Raw genomic sequence first — 25,308 nt, 5'->3', positions numbered from 1 at the left:
ATCGCGGCTCGCGATCAGATATCCTCCGTCCCCGGACCGCGATACAAAATAGACGTACGGCCGTTTTGAATAACATTTTTAGTGGGCAACATCGGTGGGGCTACGATGATGAAGAGGCTGGAGGTGGACGAGGTGAGAAAGGGGGGACCCGCGTGTCGATTGGGGGGAGGACGCCAGTGGAGAACAGCGATATATGAAGGCGAAACTCGCGCTCCGCAGACTCAATAGCCCAGAGACTCCACGTGCTGTGTTAACGTCGAAAGATCGCGAATTTCGTTGTGCCACGGAACCGTACCGCTCTTCTTCTCGCCGGCTACTCTTCCATCCTCCTCTTCCGTTTCCGTTCTCGCACCGCCACGGTCCAGGCCGCCCGTTCCGCGTTCCGACACACCGCGTCGTACGTGTTGCCTGTTGCACGTGGGATACAAAGTCCCGATAGTTCGAGACGATAGACGATCGAGGTGATACGTTGCTGGCTATTGTCTTCTCGTTGCGAAAGAATCTTTTGTCTTTGAGGCAGAAGAGAGAGAGAGAGAGAGATAGGGAGAGAAAGGGAGAAATTGTTTCTTGTGACCGGTGGTCGGTGATCGATACCCTTGGGAAGTGGTAGCCAAGTTCCGATGAGGAAATCACCCCTCGCCGTTGTGAAAAGCCCTCCACTGTTGTGAAAACCGAGGACAGGGGTGGTAGGTCGTGGAAAACGCTGGTACTCCGTTGCTGAACGTTCTGTCGGCTGCGTCGAGGAGAAGATGGGCAAGGATTGGAAAGGTACGGTTGTTACTTTCATTTCGAGATGGTAATAGCGGCTCGCATCGTTTAGATTGCGAGGTTTGACAAGTGTTTCGCGGATGTGTCGTCGGATGGATGTCATTTGGTTGCTGGTGCCATTTTTCGTGTCGTTGATACAGAGATGGTTGAACGTGGCGACGTTTTCATGAGCGGATTCGTTTGTTTTAAAATGTGAGCGCCACGATCTGTTTATTATCCGAAGAAAAGTGTAACAATATACAATGTTGGATGCGCGCGACGATATACGGTGGCTGTGATGTATGCCACGTGCCAAATTCTGCCGCGCGCTTATAAATTCGCCGTCACAGGTTTAAAATATAGTTTGTTGTTACACGAAGCATGAAACGAGGCACTTCTCCTCGAATCTTTCTGCTTCTGGCAGTTTGACAGGAACAGTTCATTAAGGAATCAACATGAATCATAATGATCATCCGCTGCGGCGAAAGCTATTAAACAACGAAATTTATAATTCAACTTCGTCTATATTATGCTACGAATCATAAATTTATATTCTCGCCCGTGAGCCAATGCGTCGAACTCTCCTGGGAATGAAGAGGAACAGTTCGTTCGATGTTCAATTTATTTTTTTTAATGCCTCCTCCTGAGCAACGTCGACGCATCAATCGTTCGTCGTGGCAAACGTTTTAAAACTACAATCGATAGTCCGCAGCGCCTAGCACCAATGTCGCCGTGTCAGCCTGTTGGTTCAATAATAAATTACAGTGGTCATAGATTTCTGTCGTTTCACGGTGTATTACACGTTGCAAAATGACTGAAAATGCCGCGGACGTTTGCACAAGTGGTGAACGCAACGCGAGCGTTCTTATCGTGGGCATTTTGATATCTTAGTCGAAAGTGTGACGACTGTCCGCCATCGTAATCCCTCCTATTCTTCGTTAATGCCTTTTTTCGTATTCTAGATTTCTATTATCGAGATTAAACTGGTAACGATCAATCACGATGATGAAGTAGATCAAATGGAAGTTTTAAAAGTAATACATAACGATATTATTTTATTGCAAATATAATCTATATTCGACGATATTTATCGATGTTTATGAAACCCCAAAGATCGTACAGAATTACAAAATGATTCTACCAGTGGTCTGGCCGTCGACTTAAAAGATAAACTTATCTAAGCTGCACTGTATACATAGTATCTAATTAAATACTTTTAATTTCCTTTTCTACCATTTGATATTCAAATAATTATTTTTTTCACAACGTTTTTGCATCTATTTTTATAACCTCGATTGGCATAAATTCAATTAACTCGCGTTGCACTATTATCATTGCAAAAAAAATCCTTTTCTTACGATCTACTTCCATTTATCTCCGTTTCACCAACTCCTGTTACGTAACGATATCTCATCCTCTCCAAGGCAAAAACCAAAGAAAAAAAAAAAACAAAGAACGAAAGAAAGGCAAACAGCACAAAAAAAGTAGCAGCGCATCGAAGTACGCGCACGAACCTTAAATTCAATGTAACGATACTCTCGTATTGTTTGTCGAAATGCGGATACGAATGTAAATTGAACGATCGACGCGCGAGACCGACACCAAGGGGGACGGAAATTAAAATAACAATCGTCGCATCCTCGAAACGGCTGACAACCCCGACAATGGCGAAAATTCGCATTCACCGCGGGTCGTTTGTTCGACCCGACGTACACGAATTCGAACGCCTGAATGAAGACGGACAGCATGGAAAAACGTCGACGCTTGCTTCCACGCGTATTATTCAATTACCAACAAAATGTTGCAACGAGACACTCGACAAGCCGCGAACAGTTCGCGCGTTTATCTGTCCCTTCTTATTTCACTCTCTTTCTCTCTCTATCTCCCTTCCTTTAACCCTTTTTTATTCTCTGTCCAGGTGCGAAAGATTTCGTCGGCCTCGAGGAGGTGACGAAGGTCGAGTTTTTGGTGATGCTGTTCGCTGAGGCCCTGGGAACGTTCCTCCTGGTCCTGATCGGCTGCGCCTCCTGCATCACGTGGAACATGGACAATCCACCCACGGTGGTGCACATCGCGTTCACCTTTGGTCTCGCTGTCGCCAGCTTAGCTCACGTAAGTCACCTATTCTCTACATCATTATTTACGGTTTGCTGAGGGCTCTTGGGCAAGTTAACCAACGAAATTAACTGTTATCGCGCCGCAAACCGTAACCACGGCTTTCCCTTTACTAGTTCGCTTAGAGTGGTGCGTAACTGTGCAGCGTCTTCGTGGTAGCGCGACGTTTCCTGGTTCGAAAGCGATATGAAAGTAGTATATTATACTTTTATAGTCATGTTCAGCAAGGATCTTCGAATTTTTTACTTTACTTTTTTTTGTAGGAGGATCTTAACGAATAGTCGTGTATCATCAATTAAAATTTTAATTAAGACTGCTGTGCACTGTAGCAATATTGGAACAGCTGAATTGATTTATTGCATGCATAAAAAATATTGAAAAAATTTAAGTAGATCGCACGAATCTTAGCTGGTGGATTATCTGGATCTGGAAGGGTAGTTTTATAGTTACTCTTTGTAGTAGACCTTGGCAAATTTTGTTGCAATTGATCATTCGCACACTACTACGCAAATAACTCCAAGTAATATTTTATTTTCTAAATTATATATTATTCAAAAAAAATATTTCAAATTCACTTTATCTCGAGACAGACTTTGTTGGAACATAACACATATACGCTTTTATTCGCTCGTAGAGAAATGTGAATGTCGATAAAGATCTGTTGCAAGAGTTCATTAGGAAGAACGTGTAATAACCGCGCGTGCATCGCATCCCGGAAGCAGTCTTCGGAATGAGACACGCTCCTCGTACATAGTACGTAATTGTGTAGTTAGTCCATCGCATTTCTAAAATTGTGCACACGCTTGCACAAGTAGGAACTTGAAGTATAAATACTCTGAATTGAGACGTTCGAATGCCAATAATCTCACAGTTGCCACTTCAGAGTCATCGATAACAATTACAGCAAGAAATTCGTCTATCGAATACGATCACAAGTGGTATCAAAGGTTACAATAAACTTTTTTATGCCGAACAATATTCGATAAAAATCTCTCACAGTTTCAAGAGAGTCGTGTTAGATAAAAAAGGAAACCAATGTTCCATTTATCTAATAATTAAGCTTCCTCAAATTCGCGGCTTAATATTCATTAGAATTCTAAACTAAAATTTCCCATTTCCCATCGTGCTATCTATTCGCGAGAAAGACCACCAGATAAAAGAAATAAAAATACTTAATGCACAAAGTCAAAGGACAAAAACCTCGTCGTGAGTCCAGTCGAAAACGAAATAGCACAGTTTCGTGTCGATTCATGGAATATCGTTCAGATTCGTTCTAACGTGTGATAACGGAGCAAACGATTTGATGCGTAAAAATTTCAGCAACCGACCGTCGTGCTCTTTCAAGTTTTTCTTGGCGAGCGTTACTCACGTGATAAATCGCTTACCACCTCGCATTTATCTGATTTCATTGAATGGACAAAAGTAATCGTGTTCTCGGCTCGTCCCATAAGAATCGTGCACCACCGATACCCTGCGGCTGTAAAGGGGGGGAAGGGGCCAGAAAGAAAGGAGGGATTCCATTCACCTTACCGAAGCGTCGTGCCAGCCGAGGTTTCACGAACGCGCCGCCTCCATTACTCTCGCTATCGTCTCGTTCATTCGTACGCGGCGTTTCTTCTTCTTCTTCTTCTCCTTTTCTTCTTCTTCTTTTTCTCCGGTCGATTAGCAAATTGGGAATTAATTTGTTGGCTCGATAAGCCCGCGCGTGCAAATTATTCATCGCTGAAAACGAAAGCGAACGGGCAAGGTCCTCGGGATCTCACGGGCTGGATTTATTTCTCGCTTTGTTTCTTCTTCTTTCGGATCAAGCTCGCTACGAAAGTAGAACTATTTCTTAGATAGTTTCGCGTGTTACGAAAAGGAATAGAATTTAATCGGGTATTTAATTGTAATTTCATTTCCATTTGTTTATAATAAAATAGTAGGAAATGTTTATAAAATGAGACACGATGGAAATTAAGTTGAATATGATGATTACATTATATAGAGAATTTACTCGATAATTAACTCGCCTAAAAGTGACAAAATTTTAAGTAAAATATATATTATATGCATAAAAATGGCACAATAATTACACGAGCTTGCACGAACGGTATAATTAAGAAATTCGATTCGAAATATTTGGAATTATTTCATCCTTTATTTTCCCGTAAACATAAGTGTTTACGAGTTGCTGCTGCATAGTTGCTTCGTCTTCATCGTTTATTCTGTGCACGTGGAAAGAGGAATATTTTGCAAAATTTTAGTCAAACGTCGAAGGAAAAGAAAGGTACAAACACTCTGACCTCGTGCTTAAAAGGAACCGTAGAACGTTTGCAACCGCCCAGAATCTTTGTCGTAATATTGCAAACATTGCTTAATTTACGCAAACTTCAATTCGATGCAAATCTTCGATTACTTTTTTCTGTATACAACAAGCAGTCAGAAGATTAATTATATTACACGTGCATTATATAACTTAATTCAACTTGGCCAGTTCTCAGCAGCAAGAAGTCGATCGTCGCATCGTGTCTCGACAAATATACGCGGATCAAACGAGTAATGAAACATATTGAACGCGAGTAATCTAACTATTTATAGTTAATACAAAAAACATTAATTTTCTCAATATTAAAATGTGCAATTTATTCAGAATATTCATTCGTTTGAAAATATTCTATCGAATCGTGAGGTTCAAATTTCAAATAAAAGAAATCTGTTTTCGTCGATTGGTAACGAGAATGATGTATGGAACGTTTAATTGCTTCCTCGATAATTTCCAGGGGATACCGAACATTTCTCGCGCGGGACATAAAATATTCTGAGAACGATATCCCTCAAGAGCCGTCATTTCTACAGGCACACTTTTCGACGCGCGATAAAGATAATAATTTAGCGACAATTTCCCCTGTAAAATGTTCAATATTATAATTGGCAATTTATTACCCGTCCAAGAAGAAGTGTAACGTACATTACACGTCGCGCGAAGAGGAAAATGGGTCGCACCTTGGTGGCCAACGTGTCAGCACGGTAGAGAAGTTGAAGTGTGAAGTACTAACAAGTCGGCGGGGCAACATTTTATCGCAACATGTGCCATTAAACGAAGTAAATCTTTTCGAAACGTGACCTATATTCTCCTTCGGAACATTATTTCCCTCTCTGCCCGATACCGGCTTTCGCAACGTGCCTCAAACGCCACGCCAACGAAGACAATTCGACAATTTTCGCGCATACATAATACATTCACCGGCACTGGTATCGAGGAATTAAGAAACGGTGTCTAATTGTAATAAGACCCACCGTTGAGACGCCAAATGTTACTTTCAAATTCTATACATACATTTTTCTTACCTTTCGTGAAAGATGCGAGATCAGCTTTTCATTCGAAATGAAAAATATGCATGAAAAATATTACTAACGACAAAATGCTTTCGTGTATCAGATTGTTTAAGATAGCCATTATTACTTGCAATTCTTAAATTTTCTAAAACAATGCGATCTTCTTCCAACTCTTCTCTACAGCTCGAAAGTTCGTTTTTTCCCTGATTTTGCGAATTCGTGCGATACTTAAAATTCATGTTACACGGTTTTTAAATATCTCTGTAGCTTCTACCATTTCCCTGTTTGGGAACCGATTCGATAGCCATCGTGCTCACGCGAGTACAACGTTGCCCCTTGTTACCTCAGCCACCCCTAAAACAAGCAGCGTCGATGAAACGAGAGGGGCAAAGATGTCCGAAACGTGTTCGCAAAAATCGTTTAACGAGGCGTAGGCAGATCCAGCACGTGGGTGACGGTCCTCGAAATCACCACGATTCACCACGAACCTCCGCCACGTTCGAGAACTAGACTGCCTGTCTCTTTCTCCTACCACGGATCGATCCTCACCGGAAGGCATGAGCTACGAACGAGTTGGCTCTCCTCCCATTGACATTTCGAGGAAAAAGAGAAAAAAAAAGGTCATTCAGGCTTGGGACGGGTCTCGCGAATCTGAATGACTGACGTCGAGTCCAAAGCTGTCGTTGCGAGGACTTAGAATTTATTCGCAGAGCCTGTAGATTGCACAACAAATCGGGTCTACAATAGGTTGGTCGAGGAGGAAGATAAATTTCGAGGTCGATCTATTGAACGTTCGAATTGATGAAAGAGTTGTACGATCAGCGTAAGAGACTAAAAAGGTGCTTTGAGTATATTGGTAGACTGCATGGAGACGTCTTATGGGTATCTTAGAGATATTTGACGAGGATGTTGAAGATATACAGAGACCTAGGAACGTTTTAAATTGGAAAAGATATTAACAAAACTTCTTAGTTAAATTATAGTTAGATTTTTAATTTGGAATTTAATTGTAAAAATGGTCAATTTCTAAGGGTTGCTTTTTTTGAAGAGTTTCGATATCATCAAAAGATAGTGATTTAAATTACCCTAATTCTATATGAATTACAAAGTCTTTTAGTTTTAACGAAATATCTGATAAAATGATAAACAGTTTGATTAGCATTGCTGGATCCTTTCTTGTCCTTTTTGGTACATTCTGGTCTAATTTACTTCGAGATGTGATCGAACGCAACTGAAGAGAAACTAACGAGTTAGTTAGAATCGCTAATTCAACCTCTCTTTCTCTCTCTTTGGCCTTTCTCGGCAGTGGACGAAATAACGATCGAAATGGTGGATACTCCTGCAGCTAGTCCATCCTTGGTCGGAGGTGGTCTCGTTCCGTTCGCGTATTTACCAGTTCGCGTTTACTTTTACGTTGTTAGTGAATAAATAGAAACGGCCTGGTAAAATTGTATGAGATAGAAAATATTCGATCCACAATTAATTAAAGCCACATAACCATTTTTCTTTCAAACGCATGTACATCTACAAACTAGTGGAAAAGATGCAGAAATTCATTATGTCAAATAATTCATTCCTGCAAATTACTTAGGAAATATTGCGAACATTTTGTGCAATTAAATTACATTAAATTGCGTTAAATTACGTCGAAACGTTTCACTCAACCAATTCCCGTTCTGTCATCATTTATCACAATCATTGCGTCGACTCACCTACCACCCTAAATTAAGTACTCGCATTAATACCACTGTGCATTGTCATAATTATGATAAACACAATGAAAATTACATCTTGCGTTATCTGTTAAATGAATGAAGAAGCGCGTTTATATCGAATGGTAGAAAATATTGCAATACTAGCTTCGATTTGTTGTTAATTACCTTTCTATAGATTAGGTCTGCTCGACTCTGCAACTCACTCCTGAAACATATTTTTCTTAATTAACTTATGAGTCAATTAATTCCCATATGCTCTATATTAATCATTTTTAGTCATTTAAAAGGTTTTGTAATAATTTAAATAAACTGAAATCTACTGGAGCCACTTCTGAAGAATAAAATGGTTATACTACATAACAGTGATAATCCAACGGACTAGATTAATAAATTTTATTACTAATTTCTCATTTCATTTAAACAAATACAAATATATGCGCACGTAGCACACAAACAACATTCTCTTAATAAATAACTGCAACTAACAGTCGCACATTAGTGCAAGTAGTCAGCCAGTGTCAAATACTGATGACGACTACTGATAGACACCGTGCAACCTACTACTCTCAGCTTCACCGTCTCTTTTCATGCCATTTCATTCACCAATAAACAAGAACAATATATAACATAAAACGTTAATTCAATCCAACAATGCATCTTCATTAAGAAAAATAAAATATCTTACTCCAATCTTTTCGTTCAACCAACCCTCTACAATTCCACGTTCTCCATTACAAAAAAGAAAGTAGCTGCCAAACCGCCATCGTCTTTGCCATCGTATGAAGAAATAAAAGAACCTAATCTTCTGCTAAGTTACTTCAATCGAAGAGAGCAACGCGTCGAAAGAAAATTGTCCATCGACCAGCAGAAAAAGGTGTCACGTTTCATTAGAACAATCACCAGTACAATATATATATCTACATATGGTTCCCTTTTCTAGCGGCGTGCGAGTTCCTCGTATCACCATAAAAATGCCCGGGTTCTGGCGGTTAGGCGTGCAGAAAAAGCCGGCCGTACGCATTTTTGCGCTCGGCTGCGCCTTTTACGCGCTCGCGCGTTACGTATGCAGACGACGCGTGTGCGCCGTTCTACACGTGACGCTGGGTTGATCCCGGGAGAGCCGCCGGCGCGTTGGTAGAAGGGTAAATAAGGCCGCTGGTTCGCCCAAGGGGGTCTAACTTTCCGGATGGTGCAATTCTGCCCCGAAGGCTCCGACAACCTACTCGGGACCGCTGTGACTCGCCGCGAACCACCGATCGACTAATGCGACTCTTGTTCTGTTCCCTTTGATACTTCACTTTCCGACCTGGCAGCCGTCCGCTCGCGGACGTCGCGGTATTTCTAATCTCACGTATCATCGCCCGATGCGTGACTCTCCTCTCGTCATACGTGCTCGTACGTGTGCACGGGATGCCCTTCGAATCGCGTTTTTAGCTAATCTTCATCTCTGTTCGATCGCGCTTCACTATTTGCATAGAGAAGAGTCGAGTTAGCTCGTAGCGAGCGTCAATCTCGCCGGACGTTTCTTTTTGACCTTATTAGATCGCGCGGCTGTGACTAAGCTTGATTGCGTCGAGCCGTTAATTGTTAAGCCGTACTGATCGGATCTCAGCGATTTTCGAATCGATAGGATATCTTGGGAATTTTTTGTTTCTCTTAGTGGTAGATGCACGGAGATATTTTTCCTTTAGCTTTAATTTGTTCGAGCGGTTTGAAATAGTGTTTAATAGGAGTATTATTGAAAATGGAACGTTGTGTATACAAAAGAAATCAATGTTTTGAAGCTCTTTCGAATTTCACTGCCCTGTAAATTCCCTCCTTCGGGACTAATAACACGATCCGCGACTTATCGCATAAATTTGAATAATTCATCTCGATGCGCAATTTTCGAGCGGCGTTCGAAGCCGTTTCGTTCTTTTCTTCTGCGGAGATACGGCGCGTTCGATAATAAGAAAGGTCGCCAGATGAAAAAAAAAAGCTAAAAGGAAGCGCAAGACAAAAGAGGATGGTAAAAGGGGAGAAAAAGAAAGGCAGAAAAGTCGGAGTTGCCGGCGATAATTCGAATGCAAATCATACGTTTCCCGCCCTGCATTATGCACCATTTGTCGCGAACGAACGAGGAATTGTTGAAAGAAGACGCAGCGTTGCGTAACCGCATCTGCGAACCACGGGATAAAAAAGATAAGTTTGGGCGATTTCGCGAGCCAGAGTCTCGAAACGAGGCTTCGTGCGCTCCTTCGACGTTTCGCGTGTCACGTTATCGCGGTTATCGTCGATAAACGAATGAAATTAAAGCAATTAACCCGTTCTAACTACAGTTCAATTAAGAACGGACAAAAATAATTAAAATTGAGATCATAAAGTAGTCAATCGAAAAATTTCAAATGGATTCTTCGAAGATTTCCAAGTCGTAACGAGAGAGCTGAGAGGAAGGGTTAAAAAGATCCTCGATTAAATTCACAGGCTCGCTGAACGCCGCGCAAAGGAACGACAGAAAAGGGGAACGCAGCGTTACTCGATAAGATAAAACAGAAATGTTTACGGACTGTCACGTCAGCCGAAACAAAAAGGGACGCGTAACGCGTAACACCTGCAACAACTAACCCAAGTGCATAACGTCATCGCGCGCGGTGCACAGTGCATCAGATAAGCAGCGTTTCGGTTGCGTAACCCTTAGCGCATACTCCCTGGCCAGTGAACGATTAACGTGTGCCATCGTTTGTTACGTTTTATTCGGATATCGCCTACGTGTATCCAGCTGCGACGATTTTTCTACCAAATATTCCTCGACTGCGACACGAAGACCAGTGAACGCAAAATAACAATGGCTGAAGCCTCCAACTACGATGAAACGTAGAAATTTAATAGCCACCTTTTGCAACTTCATCCGTTTTTGTAGGGTTCCTGCAAAGGAAACGTAGATTATGGTTTTTAGTGATCAAATTTAATGCTTTGCCGAGATATTAGAGAAGTTGAGCGTTACTACAAAGCAATAATTCCAGCTCTATCACAGACGCTTACTGGCAAAAGCAAAATAAATAAATTTGCCAGCGGTGAAACACACGAGCACGACTATTAGAACAATTTAAAGAAAATTTCTATTTTTAATGGTACTCGATACTTTCAATTGTCTCGAGTTTCTTATTTCGACCGAAATCCGCGATAAAATAAATCCTGTCGCAAGAAGCCTTGTATATTCCTTGGCAAATATTAGAGTCATCTCACTGGAGGTCTTTTTGGAGTCCTATGAGAGAGACCGCTCCCTCGTCTCGAGCTGTTGCGCAACGTGATCCACGAGCGAAAGATCATTGTCCCGTGCGATCGTATACACGAACCTTCCAGCTCGTGTGCAACCCGTGCACCCTAATTATGCGGGCACGAAGCGAGCCTACCGCCATGCACCGCGAATTTTACTTATTTCCAATTAGAGTTTCTTTTATATGGAAGCAGATTTTGGAGGAATGCATCTTTCGAATATTCTGTTGAACAATTTCATTTAACTGTTTAAAGAAAGGTAGAAAAAATATATTTTGTTGTCCTTTGGATTTTTAACGATAAATTCGTTTGTCTCGCGCCATTTTCACCGTCACAGTGGCAATGTGCCACTGATCTAATAAAATAAGCGCAAGGGATACGCAAATTTTGTTATTCAAACATAAGAAGCGAATCATCGTTGAGACATCCGCGGTTAGTAATCCTGCGAGAAATACGCAGGATCAACGCATTGTACATCGCGCTTAACAAATAGCTTGTTTGCACATGCAACAGCTTGAAAAATATCAGCGCGCGTGTACGCAACGATTTGAAAGAAATCAATTTCCCGTGGTATCCTTTCCTTTAATACTCAAATTACCCTCAAGACGTTTACAAATTACGCGTTTACTTGTCAGTTTTTGAAGCGCGTGATTAATTGACTTTCAGTTACGGTTAAGAGTGACACGTATAACATCGCAATGAATCTCTATAATCCGTAATTCATTTCAAGAGAACGAGACCAAAGGTATCGGAGCCGCGGACGTGCAACAAACGTGTCCCGAGGCTGTGGGTCACAGCAGCCCGAGGGAACGGGGTTTATGAACTAATTCGAGATTCTACGATCCTTAATAAACGCTCGCGATTCAAGAGAATGTTCAGCCACATCTAAATCCTTGAATGAATTGCGAAATCCACCTATCGTATCTCGAATTTCAAACTCGACTCGTCTGGAAATATTTTACATACTACATCAATTATTTAAAATTGAAGCGGAGGATTCAAAAGCTATGGACTCGAAATGGTATTACGATACTTTCAAATTGCCCAAAAACTTTCTGTCCAATTAATAAATCGCTCTAGGGACTCCCACAATCTATCGTTAAGACGTTGCGATTATTTGTATTATCAGGGAAAGACGTGACGAGCAACGGTACGAAAAAATTCCGCGAAATTAATCGATCCGCATGGAAACGAAGAAAAAGGATCGGCTCGCGGATGAAAAAAAGCGAGTGCGTCGACCTCGTTTCAGGATCTCACGAGCGTTCGAAGTTTACGATTTTTACCTGCCTCCGTTCCTCGAACGCTTATTTCGCCACCGGTAAATCCCATCGCAACGTTCCTACGGTATCTACACACTTTGCAGAATTAATAATTCAAGATTAATGCGAGATAAGCGGCGCGCGCGGCGGCCCCCTTTTTAAAAAACAAGTGGAGGAATAAGAGGAAGAAGAAGGGTACGGAGAGGGCGTACGGGGCACGAAAAGTTCGACCGGGAGCCGGGCGAGTTTTGGCGAATAAAAGCCTGGGCATCGTTTATTGCTTTTCTTGGAACAACCGTACGGGCCAGCCGCGGACGAAGGACGGCGCGGCGTGCCCCGATGAAAAGTTTCAGCAACGACTTTCCCCGTTTGTAGGCTCGCGAGAGGGCCCGCGGTCGTCGCTCTCGCTAGGCGTCCACGTTATTAATTAAAAATCGCGCCGGATAGCGTTCCTTTTTTCTGGCTCACGCGCCACGGCGATGGCCTCCGGTTCGCCGCGGGGACGCGCGCGCATCCGACTGAAATTAATATCCGGCGAACGCCGCGCGGACTCTCCTCGGCTCGGTTAATTATCGTAGCCCCGTCTCGAGTCTAAAGGGGAGAGCCACGCGTGCTCGATCCTCGTGATTAATAAAATCAATTAGTCGATATCTGCCCGTTTGATTGTCGCTCGGAGCATCGTGGTCGGAAATTTATGCCCAGCCAGCTCGACACGGAGGGACCGCGCGACACCGTAGCCGATAAAGAACACCGCGGACGAATCGCACGGGAGAGGGCGAAGGGAACGAAGAGGATCAAGTGGAAGGATGTTGAACGAGAACGAGAAGAGGGGAAGACCGTACGATCCGGAGAAGATGGGTTGCGTAATCGCGGCAACTCGCTGGCGTATGTGTACCGAACGCCCGGGGCGAGCCGAGACCTTGCCGACGTGCATGAGAACTGGGCCGCATCGGGGGCCCAACGTCGACCCACCGATTCTACCGGACTCAAATCGGACCAGCCACCAATTTAGACAGCATTTACACTTCCCTCTCTTTCTCTTCGTTCACCCGCACTCCGCGTTTCCATCTCCTTTCGCTTTTTTATTTCGCCTGTCGAATTCTCGCCGATTTTCTCCGCAGACATTTTTAAGCCCATTCGCTGCGAACCACGCGAGTCTACTCGTCGATGGCGGAGCCTTACCGATCGCCACCATGAGCGTTTACTGCTTTTTTTTTAAATGTTAATCTTTTTCGTCAGTGGAAAGCTTTTTCTGATCAGAGACGCGCGTAATAGCAGGATAGAATATTTAAAATAGAAATGGTAATATCAATGCAATCGCAAAATTTTGTACTGGTGAATGGAGGCAACCTGCCCGTTTCTTCTTTCTTTTCGTCGTGATTTTTTTTTGAATTTTTATGTCCAGTATTTTGTGGTAATATTGTTGGGGCTTGTAAGAGTTTAAATATTTCTTTTTTTCTCTGTTCATCTGTAATATAGTTTTTTGCATCCGCGTCTACTGCGGCTTCTCGTTTTCATTCAGAATCTCATCTTCTTCCAACTGGTTTCTACCACAATGCCATTACAAATATTTACGGCGCTGCTGGCCGACGCCAAAGAGTCTGCGACGTATTTACTCTCGCTTGCCCGCCTAATCCGCAAATATGCTTGCATATATTAACACTTAATACACCAGTCAATATTGATTTATTTATTTGCTTTAAACATAAACGCGTGACATCCGTGATTCTCAATTAACGTTCTTTTTTTGGATGAATGAATGCTTTCTTAAAAAACCAATATCTTCAAACACCTTTACAATGAAGATGCCGCTAATTTTCGATATCTAAAAGTAACTACCTTTATAGAAACACGTATCACCTCTCTCGTTACAATATCGAATTAACGCAGTGATAAATATTATGCATACTTACGATTCTTCTGCGAATATGAATTTGAATCCAGAGCCAAACAAATAACAAATTTGCTAATTATAAAAGTATACGTCTTTAACAAAAATTACGTTCGCAAGATTTCGGATTAAAAGTAAAAATAAATATTCTAGCCGTGGCTAATTGATTTTCCAGTTCTCGTTCTTCCTGAATTAATAATTACCCATTTCTTTCTATTTCGTATCTCGCAGGTGGAATCTCATAAATAAATTTACATTCGACAATATTTCATAGGTGCATTGTGACATTCTCGTTAATTTTATGCGAGCGAAAATCGCTGGCACCGTCCGTCGAGTCCGATTCGGGCGACTATTCGCACCGGAGAGGATCGTACCTTACCGGCGCAGAAAAAAGGAACACAAATCAATCGCATTACGTCAATCTTTCTTAAACTCGTTCGTCATTTATACTGCCTACAAAGGAGCACGCATACGGCCGCGTTTATTGCCTCGAACGTGAATTAAGGGCGACTGTTGCCATGCGAGGCACTCGGAGTCGCGATTCAAGGGCTCGAAAACGGCGCGCGTTGTGAAACGGAACAGGCGGAGAAACGGTGCGGATTTCCGACGACACCACAATGACATCAGCTTCCGAACGAGCGGTCCACGGACATTAACGATAACACTTTGTTCTCACCGCGAACGCATGCGTAATGGCGTCAGGAACGTTCGAACAATTTGCAAAGTAACTTCGAACGATCGCGTCCGTTCGAAAGTATAATTAATTGCGATGGACTTCGCAGAAATTTTCTTTTATCTCTTAACACCCTTCACCACGTATAGACATTATGGATTTTCGTGTATTTTTACTGTGTTCTCCATTCTTTTTCACTTTTCGGATTCTTATCGATATTAAATGAATAAGTTGATCCTGAAAAGGTGAATGTAAGTCAAATGTAATTAATAATATACCAATGATTTATGAATTCTCAAGTTTCAAACTTTTTTATTGGCCTCGTAACATGGCGTAACATATTTTAAGGCGTGCTGTGTGTTTACACAAGTAGCACAAAACTTGCAAGTCGAAACTAGACTGCATGGGGCAATGGAAAAATCCTTAAGAAATCGTTCGAGATAAACTTGAGATCTCACTATCGACGCGCATGCTAGTTGGCCATGCCCCAGAAATGGTGAAATTTGAATTAGAATTAGGGGACTCCGTGGACCGACGAGGCGCGGCGCGGATTTAAAAGGCCACGAGCGTATCGCCGAAATCTCGCGTAACGTGCACACGCGTTACTTGTTCTTATAGGACGAACGAAGTAAATCATGCAAGTTTACACGGTTATCCGAAGATCTGACGGCAAGCAAGAATTCTTAGCTCCTTTACGGGACGTCAATGTAACTTTTCTGTTGAATACAAAGTTACCAGGACCTGGAGGATATTTGGACGAATTTGATCCAGTTTCGTCATCGAAATAACGTGTTGCAAATGTATAAAATAATAACTAATACGATAAAGTGTACCTGCACACTAAACTCATATCGTTTTATAGCTTTTGTAGATATAGCCAGATTGTACTAAAATTTATAATATTTCTTGTCCTACTTACTTAAACGCATAATATTTATGTTTTAGGTGTTAGGACCAGTTTCAGGATGCCACGTGAATCCAGCTGTAACAGTGGGCCTTCTGGTTAGTGGAAACTGCAGCTTTTTGAAGTCACTGTGCTATGTAGTTTGTCAATGCTGCGGTGCAATTGCTGGATCAGCAGTTTTGAAGGTAAACCCGAAATCCTGTGAACGAAAAATTGTCAGTTAATTACGAAATGATGTCTGATCGTTGCTAATTGATACTAAATCATTGTAATGAATCACTTTTTCTTTCGAAGAACTTAATTCATATCTTCTTGGGTGTGAATTTGCTGTACGATTGCCAGAGATAAACTATCGCACACGCACGTCAGTCGTGTTGTAATTAAAACATTTCTGAAAATCGTGGCTTTAAATAATGGCTAATAACGGTTAAATATCTTTAAACGATGATAAAGCGTGACTGTTAACGGCGTGCTTATATGTCTGGGATACTTGTGCATTAAATTACATAATGCAACATGTTAGCCATTAACTCCGCCAGTTGCTACACTGTAGTCATCCAAAACCTGATCCCCATTCAACGAAATGCAACTATAATCATCCAATAAAAACGGCACGATGCTAAAGGAGCCAGCATATCGCTCTCTTCTTTTTCTTTCTCTTTTCGGCTGTGATATAATGTTGCGCGCAATAAATATTAAATGACACGACTGATAAAGCGTCGAATCACTTCCAAGCGATCGCCGATCGTCGTCACTTTGATGTAAAAGCGCACTTTCGAAAATGCCTACACATCGATTGATCCAATTGCGCCAATAACGATCGTTTCAATATTTTTATCAAAACCATCGGTACACGGTACAAGATCGAGAAACGAATGCAACGATAATTACCGTGCAAGACGTAAAATTTATTTACTTGCCCGAGGCAATAACTACAGAACTGAACGAAAGAAAAACGATTTATGATATATTATAAATACACAAAGATTTATAATACCTATATTACATTAAGAGCATCTTCCAAACGAACCGTTAACCACTTCCAGGTACTGATCCCATCAGACATAACTTCTCGCGGTCTAGGCGCGACGAATCTAGGCGCATCGGTCACAGACGGCCAAGGAATCTTCATGGAAGCAATCGTCACGTTCCTCCTGGTCCTGGTCGTCCATGCAGTCACAGATCCGAAGAGAACCGACACGAGAGGATGGGCACCGTTGGCGATCGGTTTGGCCATCTCTGTGGCCCACATGGCTGCTGTACCCGTGACAGGAAGCAGCATGAACCCTGCCAGAACGCTTGGTCCTGCGGTTATCCTCGGCAACTGGAAGAATCTCTGGGTCTATTGGGTTGGACCGCTCCTTGGAGGCTTCGTCGCTGGTGTAGTGTACAAAATGGCATTCAGACGCAAGAAGGAGGACGACGAGGCTTCCTACGACTTCTAAGGAACAAGTGGAACGTGAACCACCACTTGTGACCCGGGCATGTCTTCTTTAAAGTTACTCAAATCAGAAACACGTTGATATTCATTGAATGGTATACACGGGCGAGGCACGTAATTATTATTAGATGATTTTTCAAGTATTAACATTGTGGAAAGGTGAATGTAATTGATTAATCCAGACGTTCGAGGACACCCTCTTGAGCAACATTGTTTTCGCGAATCTCATCCCAACCTTAAGTCCAATAACTAGTTGAGTAACAAGTTTAAAATGTCTTAACCACGTAAGACTTTTGTTAAATCCGTTATTCGGATAGAAACGAAGAGTTGAAGGATGTAAAATTAATGTCAAAATTATTTTCGTGGTCGTTCAAGAGTTCGAGGACTGTTTAAGAACCTATGGATTAACCCATCAACTGCTACAATCCTCATTTGGGACTTTTTAAAAAATGTAAAATATCTTGACAACAAAATTTTGCAGTTAATAGGTTAAACAAATTATTTGTGTCATTATGGAAGGGATTATAGTTATAGTCCGTTACGTGCGTCACCCTGGAGATTATTGAACCAAACGAATCAGATGGAATTCTTATGGTGAATTTTGCGATAGAACCGATATTATTCGACCTAATCGATATTCAGAATTGTTGAGGGAGTATTTTTCTAAATCGAAATATGACTGAACGAGCAATTTTGATCTGGAAGGGAAATGGACGTCCTGTTTATTGTACAGTTTTAGTATTTCTTGACGAGTATTTAATAGGTACGATTAGCCGTTTAGTAAAACTGAACTCTTGCGTTTCTCTCTCGCATCATTTCCAACAGACGAAACAGGGTGCGTTTTTGTATATTCCCAGTTTTCGCATTTCGAAAGTTACAAGACGAACGGAGGTAAATGTCAATTAAGATTTAAAGAGGAAAATACACGGTTCACTTTCAACAACAAATTAAACATTGATAAGACAAAATGAAAATAAAGCGAAGTGAATTGCATATTTTCACTTTAACGAAAATTAATCGTCCTGAACGCAAGTAACTAGTTCGTAATTACCGATTATTAATTCTTATCGATGTACTTTTCATCTAGCGATTTAAGAGAGTATTATAACGTTATTGTTATTAAATAATTTTATTGCGTTAAGGATACTAGATATTTTTAATTACGATAAAAGAAGATCTAATACTTAGTAATTATTTGTAAGATCTATTCGATTTTAATCAATGCTTTTAACGTATCAAATTTATTCTAAACATACATGTACTTACACGTGTCATCCGAATCATACTTTCACGCTTTGTAATTCTGTTTGACAATTCGATCGATGATACTTGTCACAAGGAAAACTCTGCGCCCATGTACATCGTCCGTATCGATATTTCGTTTAAGTTTTGTACATATTGTACTTAAATTAGCGTGTAAGGTGCTACTTATAAATACATATGATTCATATTGCGCACTATATGTACATAAATCTATAAATCGTGATCTTTCTTCCACTGTTGAAAATTATTCTAGCTGATAAATGATATGACGACGATTTCAGAAAAATTGCTAAATTGTTAATTCACGAATAAATTTAGCTTTTAATGTAAACGCTACTTCGAAATTTAGAGAGAAACAACACTATCACATCCGATGTGTAAGAAGACACGTCTTTGAAATAAGGACCAGGTCTGTATTATAACCTTCCATCTATATTACTACATCCATCCCTTATATTATAAACGTACCATTTTTATTTTAATGAAAGCATGAAATTTATTACCATTATCGTTAAATTTCTAATGCTTGATCTTTTTTACAATATTATTGCTATTAAATGTACTATAATACTTTAAAAGTGAAATTTCTTCTTCAAGAAATTCGAGATTATAGATATTTCTAATTATACAAAGTGTACTTCTTATAAAGAAATATCTATTACAATTTATATACGAATAGTTTACTGTTGTTAAATATATATCACGTGAAACATCCTCAGCACTCGATCTTCGCAGCATTCATTAACTAACCATTATTTCAAAACACCAAAAAAATCAATGGCCGTATGTTTACACTACTCTCGAACGTTATCGTTTCTGTTTCAATAACTCTTCCAAAGGCAAGTTACATTCGATAATATGTTTGTTGCTTTGACACATGACGAATTCGATAAGAGACTAACTACCGCCACCGCCCAGTCTCATACGTCTGAAATGTTCGGAACGAGACTGATCGTCGCTTTGCTGTTTGTAAATCTTGCGAGTCTCTCGTCGCAAGATGAACAAGTGCCAAAAGTTGAGACAGCTCTGGGAAGCGTGAGTGGTTACTACAAAAGGTCTCGAATTGGTAGAAGATACGAGGCTTACGAAGGAATCCCTTACGCAGAACCTCCAATTGGAGAACTCAGATTCGAGGTACATTCAGTATAACACAATTAACAAAATAGTTTAGAGCAACATTCTTCCAATCTAAATATTCGCGTGAGCTCCAAAAAAATTTATTTTCATCGTTTATAAAACCTTATTTATACAATTTTTATTTACCTGTACAACCAAAGAGGTTTGCCAAAAATTATCACGAGCGATAGATTGGCGACCGCTGGTTTAAAGGACGTAACATCGTTCGATTTGAATTAATTTTTAATTAACATGTTTCTACGAATACTTTCAGCCACCAAAACCAGCACAGAAATGGGAACACGAATTATCCGCCAAAACACAAAGTCCCATTTGCGTTCAATACTTAATAAGCCTTGCACCGCACACCAATGATAGCGTGTTGGGCAGCGAGGATTGTCTTTATATGAACATATACGTGTCGGTTCGAGATGATAACGAAACTCAATTGCCAGTGATGTTTTGGATACACGGCGGTGCCTTCCAGTTTGGTAGTGCAAACGAGTTAGACGAGAGACGTTTGATGGATCGCAGGATCATATTGGTCACGTTTAATTATCGGCTAGGACCGTTCGGTAAGAACGATGAACGTGAACGATTGGAATTGTTTGGTAGCGATGTTATTTATTTCTTTGTATTCTGCGTTGTGCCATTGCAATTTTTGGGCGTTCGCGATATCACCATCCCTAGTTTTCTAAGCGCCAACAGTATCACAAGCGTAAATTTTCTAAGTACCTTCAAGAGCCAATAATAATTGAAGGATTAAATACAGCTCGTGTCGCTTTATTTCAGGTTTTCTTAGCACAGAGGACGACATAGTACCTGGGAACATGGGGTTGAAGGATCAAAGTATGGCTCTGCGGTGGGTGCGCAACAACATTGAGAGTTTTGGCGGGAATCCCAGACAGATAACTATTTTCGGCCTGAGTTCGGGTGCTGCTAGCGTTCATTATCATTATTTATCACCATTAAGCGCTGGCCTTTTCCAAAGTACAGTTACAATATCTTTACTCGATTAATCATCTTGACTAACGACCGTCGAACTTTATTTACTATTGTACAACTATTAATATCAAAGAAACTCTTGACTCGAGAATAAATTTCGCTGGATAATATCCACTCGAGTCTAAAAATTAAATTAATCTATCGATTTTAGTATTAATTTGCAAATTGATTTTTCTAAATAAATATCTTTATCTTACAGGAGGCATATCAATAAGCGGAGTAGCGCTCAATCCCAGATCGTTAATAAAACGCGGACTAGAAAAAGCTAAAAAATTAGCTGCACTCGTGGAATGTCCGACTGATGCTACCCCTGAAATGATCTCTTGTTTGAAAGATCGTTCACCAACAACTATATTGGAAGCTATCAGCCAGTTTAAAGTGAACTTAAACAATTTTTATTCCATCTCTATTTGTTATTTTCGTTATTAACATCGATATTTCTGTTACAGGTTTGGCTGCACAACCCTGCGACTCCTTTCGGACCAGTTGTGGAGAAGAACTCGTCAACCCCTTTCATCACACGTTCTCCATACGAGATTATCAGCACAGGGGCGGTTCAAGACGTTCCTTGGGTCACTGGGACTGTTAGCGAGGAAGGATTATTCAACTCCATAGGTTTGATCGATAAACACACAGCTTAATCTGCTTTATTTCCATCGTGAAATAATTTTCCTTGTGCAGAGTTCGTTGGTAACGACACGTTGTTGAAAGAGTTAAACGACAATTGGAACGACATCGCGCCACACTTGCTCAGCTACAACGATACTATTCCGTTAAATCAGCACGAGCAGGTATCCGAGAAAATTCGAAGATATTATTTCGAATCGAAAGAAATTGACAGGAACATGGTGATGGTGTTAATACATATGATGCGTGATCGATCGTACGCGGTCGGTGCGCAGAAAGCTGTCAAGTTACAAGCTAAAGTTAATAAAAGTCCAGTGTGGAGTTATTATTACACGTATGAGTCCAGGTATAATCGCGATATATGGATGGCGAAATTTCATAGAAACCTCGGTAATTTCCATTGAGTTCCCCGGTTAAAATAATGAAACGGTGTAATTGTAATAATGTATGTGTAAAATTAATGCATCGCAGGAGTAGCCCATGCTGATGACGTGAATCTTGTGATTGAGAAGGACACATCAAATCTTACAGATCCGGAAGATCTAGGGATGCAAAAACTTCTGATCGATCTTTATACTTCGTTCGCCATCGAAGGGTAAGTCCTTTAAATTGGTACATTGTGTGCGTTCTTACTTCTTCTCTTTGTCTCCATATCTTAATGCAACAATAATTTGGAGCATTTCTTTTTAGAAAACCATTGGCCAATGTGGCTGAGTGGCGTCCACAGAGCTCTAATACCACCGATTATCAATATTTGCACATAGTTAATCCAACGTATTTGAGGATGGAATCGAATCCAAATTTTGCGCAAAACATTTTCTGGGATACCATTGGTTTTGACGGAAAGAAACTTGCGATTTAATGAGATTGGTATGCGGATTGACAAAAATTTGTGTTTCAGACTTTTCATCGTCTTTCTATGGTCGATAATGATTATTATTGACTAAACATAATTCGTGTCGCTAATAACGATCATTTCCCGAATTAAAATCATTGAAATGTAGATATTAATTCCTATGTCGTCGCATAAAATATAACAACTATAGCGTTTACGGTATTTAAAACTTTAATAGAGACATTTACATAAAAGCAATTTTGTTGCCGTTCTAGATGTACACTTATAGACTCTTATAAACAATCTACACGCGTCATGAAATTAAGAGAATAAATATAAAAAGTTAAGGTGATACAAGTATACTTATAAGTATATTTTATTTTTATGGCGACGACAACCGCAAGAATACAATCTCTTGAGGAAACAACATTTTAACCGAGTATTTTTATACGACATTATTTATAATACATGATGACATTAATCATAGTATAGTACATGATGAATTCCACAGAGGAAAGGAGGATAAAAATGTATCGTAATATATAAAATGTTAATTAAGTTTCGTAAATCCAACAAAAAATCAGAAATGTATATCAAACATACGGACAGGACTATTTCTCCAGTTTTTCGACTAAATGAATGCAATACGAAATTAAATAGACACATACAGCACATCGAAATCGATCGTTTAAAATCCAATTTCGTATTTCTTAATGTGTTTAGTTAACACTCAGATTTTTGTAGCCTCGTGACGCTGTCAGTTTATTCTTTGTCTGCTTCGCTTATCTTCGCACTTGGTGTGTTTGTTTGGCCTAATCTGGTGCATGCCTTTTTGTGCATGAACCAATGAAGTCTTTGACATTCCCTGTCGCAATATTGCACCGCTTTACATTTGCTACACTTCTTGTTAGCTTTGTCTTCCCCGCACGTAACGCAAACTTGCGCATTGTCTAAAAAGGCTCTCTGACCGTTAATCGCGGCTGATACCACCGATACGGCAGACGGTGGATCGCTAGCCGCAAGAGTTGCAACCATTTGCCGAAAAAGTGTGCTTTCTCTGTACGGAAATTCTCTCACGCTCTCTCTAAGAAAAGCTTCCTGATATTCTGGAATTCCATCGCTTTTGCTACACTTAAGAAACTTCTTCATTAAACCTTCTATAGTGTCCGATTTCTCGGCTTTCATTGCTTTTTGCTGCTTTTGAAACTTAATCACTTCGGCTACTACACAGCTCAGGTAGTGATATTTAAATGCCATCACCTCGTTTGTTTCTGTACCGCGTGTCATTTCTTTGTTACGCATCGATTCTAAAACCTTTTGTACCTGAGAACGAGAGAACGGAAAAAGTTTGTAAAGAAACATTGGTTAAAAACTCTTCGCATTAAGCGTATATAAAGCTTACTTTAACAGCATTCTCTAATAGGCCCGGGCATCGTTGTAAATTTATAGCTACACGTACAGGATGTACATTGACTTGCATTATAAACTTGTGAAAAGAATCGGCTAAATGCGGTGGGAGCATCGATTCAGTCTGTAATCCTTGGGGTTTTACGTAGTAATCTATATCAGCCTTTGGAATGAAATTATTGATAGTCGCTACACAATTATGATTGCCCACGAACGCCGCCATCTGTGCAGGTGTTCGACCCACATCGTTTGTCGCTGTTAAACGTGCACCGTAGGACATTAAAAGATGGCAAAGCTCTGCGTTTCCACTCAGAGCCGCTAAGTGCAGAGGTGTGTACGCGTGCTCGTGTTGACATGCATTTACGTCAGCTCCCTACAATGAGACATTTCCATCATTAATACAGTAGTAATAAATTAAATATCCGCGCAAATTTTTAAAACAAATGTGCAATCGTACGTTCAATTACGAAACAGAATGTTCATTTCAAATCAATGGATTTTTATTTCTTTAATGCAACAACTTGTTGGTCCACATTGCACGGATGAAAAAGGAAGGTAAAAAGCACGGGTACCACATTTCTTGGATCTGATCTTTCTAATACGTAACGATAATGTTCTATATTGATTTGAATAATGTTCTATTGATTTGAATTCGATTGTTTTACGCACTGTTAAAAAGTTAACCTACCTGATCCAGAAGCATCTGTACTATTTCCTTGTTTCCCTTGTAACAGGCGTGTTGAAGCGGGCTCATACCGTTTTCATCCACGAAATCCATTTTAATTTTATTTGCCGCCAACAACGTTTTGAGCTCGGACACCTCATTGTTACTGATTTTCGTAAAAATTTGCTTCTGTACGTCGGTTAGACTCTCTGCGGCAGACGCCATTTTTCCTACTATCGATCAGCACAACGAGAGGTTCGAGAATTGTCGAGAATATCTCGACGAGAGCCTTTTTATCGACACCTGATTAGAACGTTTTGAATCCCTCCAATCGGGTTATCCCGCACAGTAGATTTTTAAATATCGCGCGTCGCAGCTTCGAATACAGTTTTCTTGCTTATTATGAATGAACTTGATCAGTTACTTTAATCATTTCGCCTTATGAAAGATAGCTTTACCTATTTCTACCTACTTTTGAAGAAGACAGAAAGCAATACGATAAGAAAAGTTATATTCTTCGTTTTTGGGGTATAAGACAAATTAATGCAAAATGAAGTTATATAGTAAGAAGTTAACATCTGTCTTCGTAGTAAGATGTAAATATTTCTCATAGTAATTGACACATCGTTAAATTGATAAGACACTCGTCGAATCTTTGTGAGTATTTATTTATTCATTATAGTAACAAGGCCCGAGCTGCAACCTATGGCTGTAGTCGCAGCTCGGATGCGATGTATAAAATATAACATACAATTGTACAGGATGGTTCATCTTAAGCGAACGTTAGAATAATTTTCTCGGTCGCCGAGAACTTAAAAAATGTCGAAGACACGATCCCAACGCTTTCTAAATACGAATACGATCTTGACACGAGTTACTTTTCCAAGGACGCAATTTCAGTAACCGTTTGGAAAATATTTTTACCTCTCTATATATCTAAATAAGTTTTTAACGTCGAATATGAACTGAAAATTTCTTAATTCCTTGCACATTAGGAGATGACTTGATCATTATTTATTCATTTTTATTGTTTATAGTCGACATAAATCGCTCGTTTCTCAATTCCCCGTTAA

General features: G+C 40.3%; 3 protein-coding genes across 3 annotated transcripts; 2 read left to right on the top strand and 1 right to left on the bottom strand.

Moving 5' to 3' along the window:
• The first annotated feature begins 435 nt into the window (after window positions 1-435).
• LOC143426044 (aquaporin AQPAn.G-like) lies at window positions 436-17,431 on the top strand. Its single transcript, XM_076899152.1, has 4 exons — window positions 436-768; window positions 2,666-2,859; window positions 15,919-16,062; window positions 16,924-17,431. The coding sequence occupies exons 1-4, from the start codon at window positions 750-752 to the stop codon at window positions 17,320-17,322; spliced, it is 756 nt and encodes a 251-aa protein (XP_076755267.1). The 5' UTR covers window positions 436-749; the 3' UTR covers window positions 17,323-17,431.
• Window positions 17,432-19,506: 2,075 nt separating this feature from the next.
• LOC143425781 (carboxylic ester hydrolase-like) lies at window positions 19,507-22,224 on the top strand. The gene is made up of 8 exons (XM_076898774.1): window positions 19,507-19,715; window positions 19,972-20,272; window positions 20,490-20,687; window positions 20,902-21,080; window positions 21,152-21,317; window positions 21,384-21,719; window positions 21,801-21,924; window positions 22,020-22,224. Exons 1-8 carry the CDS (start codon window positions 19,515-19,517, stop codon window positions 22,189-22,191), a joined length of 1,677 nt encoding a protein of 558 aa, XP_076754889.1. The 5' UTR covers window positions 19,507-19,514; the 3' UTR covers window positions 22,192-22,224.
• A 149-nt stretch (window positions 22,225-22,373) lies between these two features.
• Window positions 22,374-24,486, bottom strand: LOC143426072 (ankyrin repeat and MYND domain-containing protein 2). The gene is made up of 3 exons (XM_076899198.1): window positions 24,260-24,486; window positions 23,567-23,944; window positions 22,374-23,487 (listed from the first exon to the last, which is right to left on the bottom strand). Exons 1-3 carry the CDS (start codon window positions 24,458-24,460, stop codon window positions 22,927-22,929), a joined length of 1,140 nt encoding a protein of 379 aa, XP_076755313.1. The 5' UTR covers window positions 24,461-24,486; the 3' UTR covers window positions 22,374-22,926.
• Window positions 24,487-25,308: the final 822 nt, after the last annotated feature.

The sequence above is a fragment of the Xylocopa sonorina genome, chromosome 8 (genome assembly GCF_050948175.1).
Source record: "Xylocopa sonorina isolate GNS202 chromosome 8, iyXylSono1_principal, whole genome shotgun sequence".
Taxonomy (NCBI): Eukaryota; Metazoa; Arthropoda; class Insecta; order Hymenoptera; family Apidae; genus Xylocopa; species Xylocopa sonorina.
This window is presented reverse-complemented; position numbering and strand designations above follow the sequence as displayed.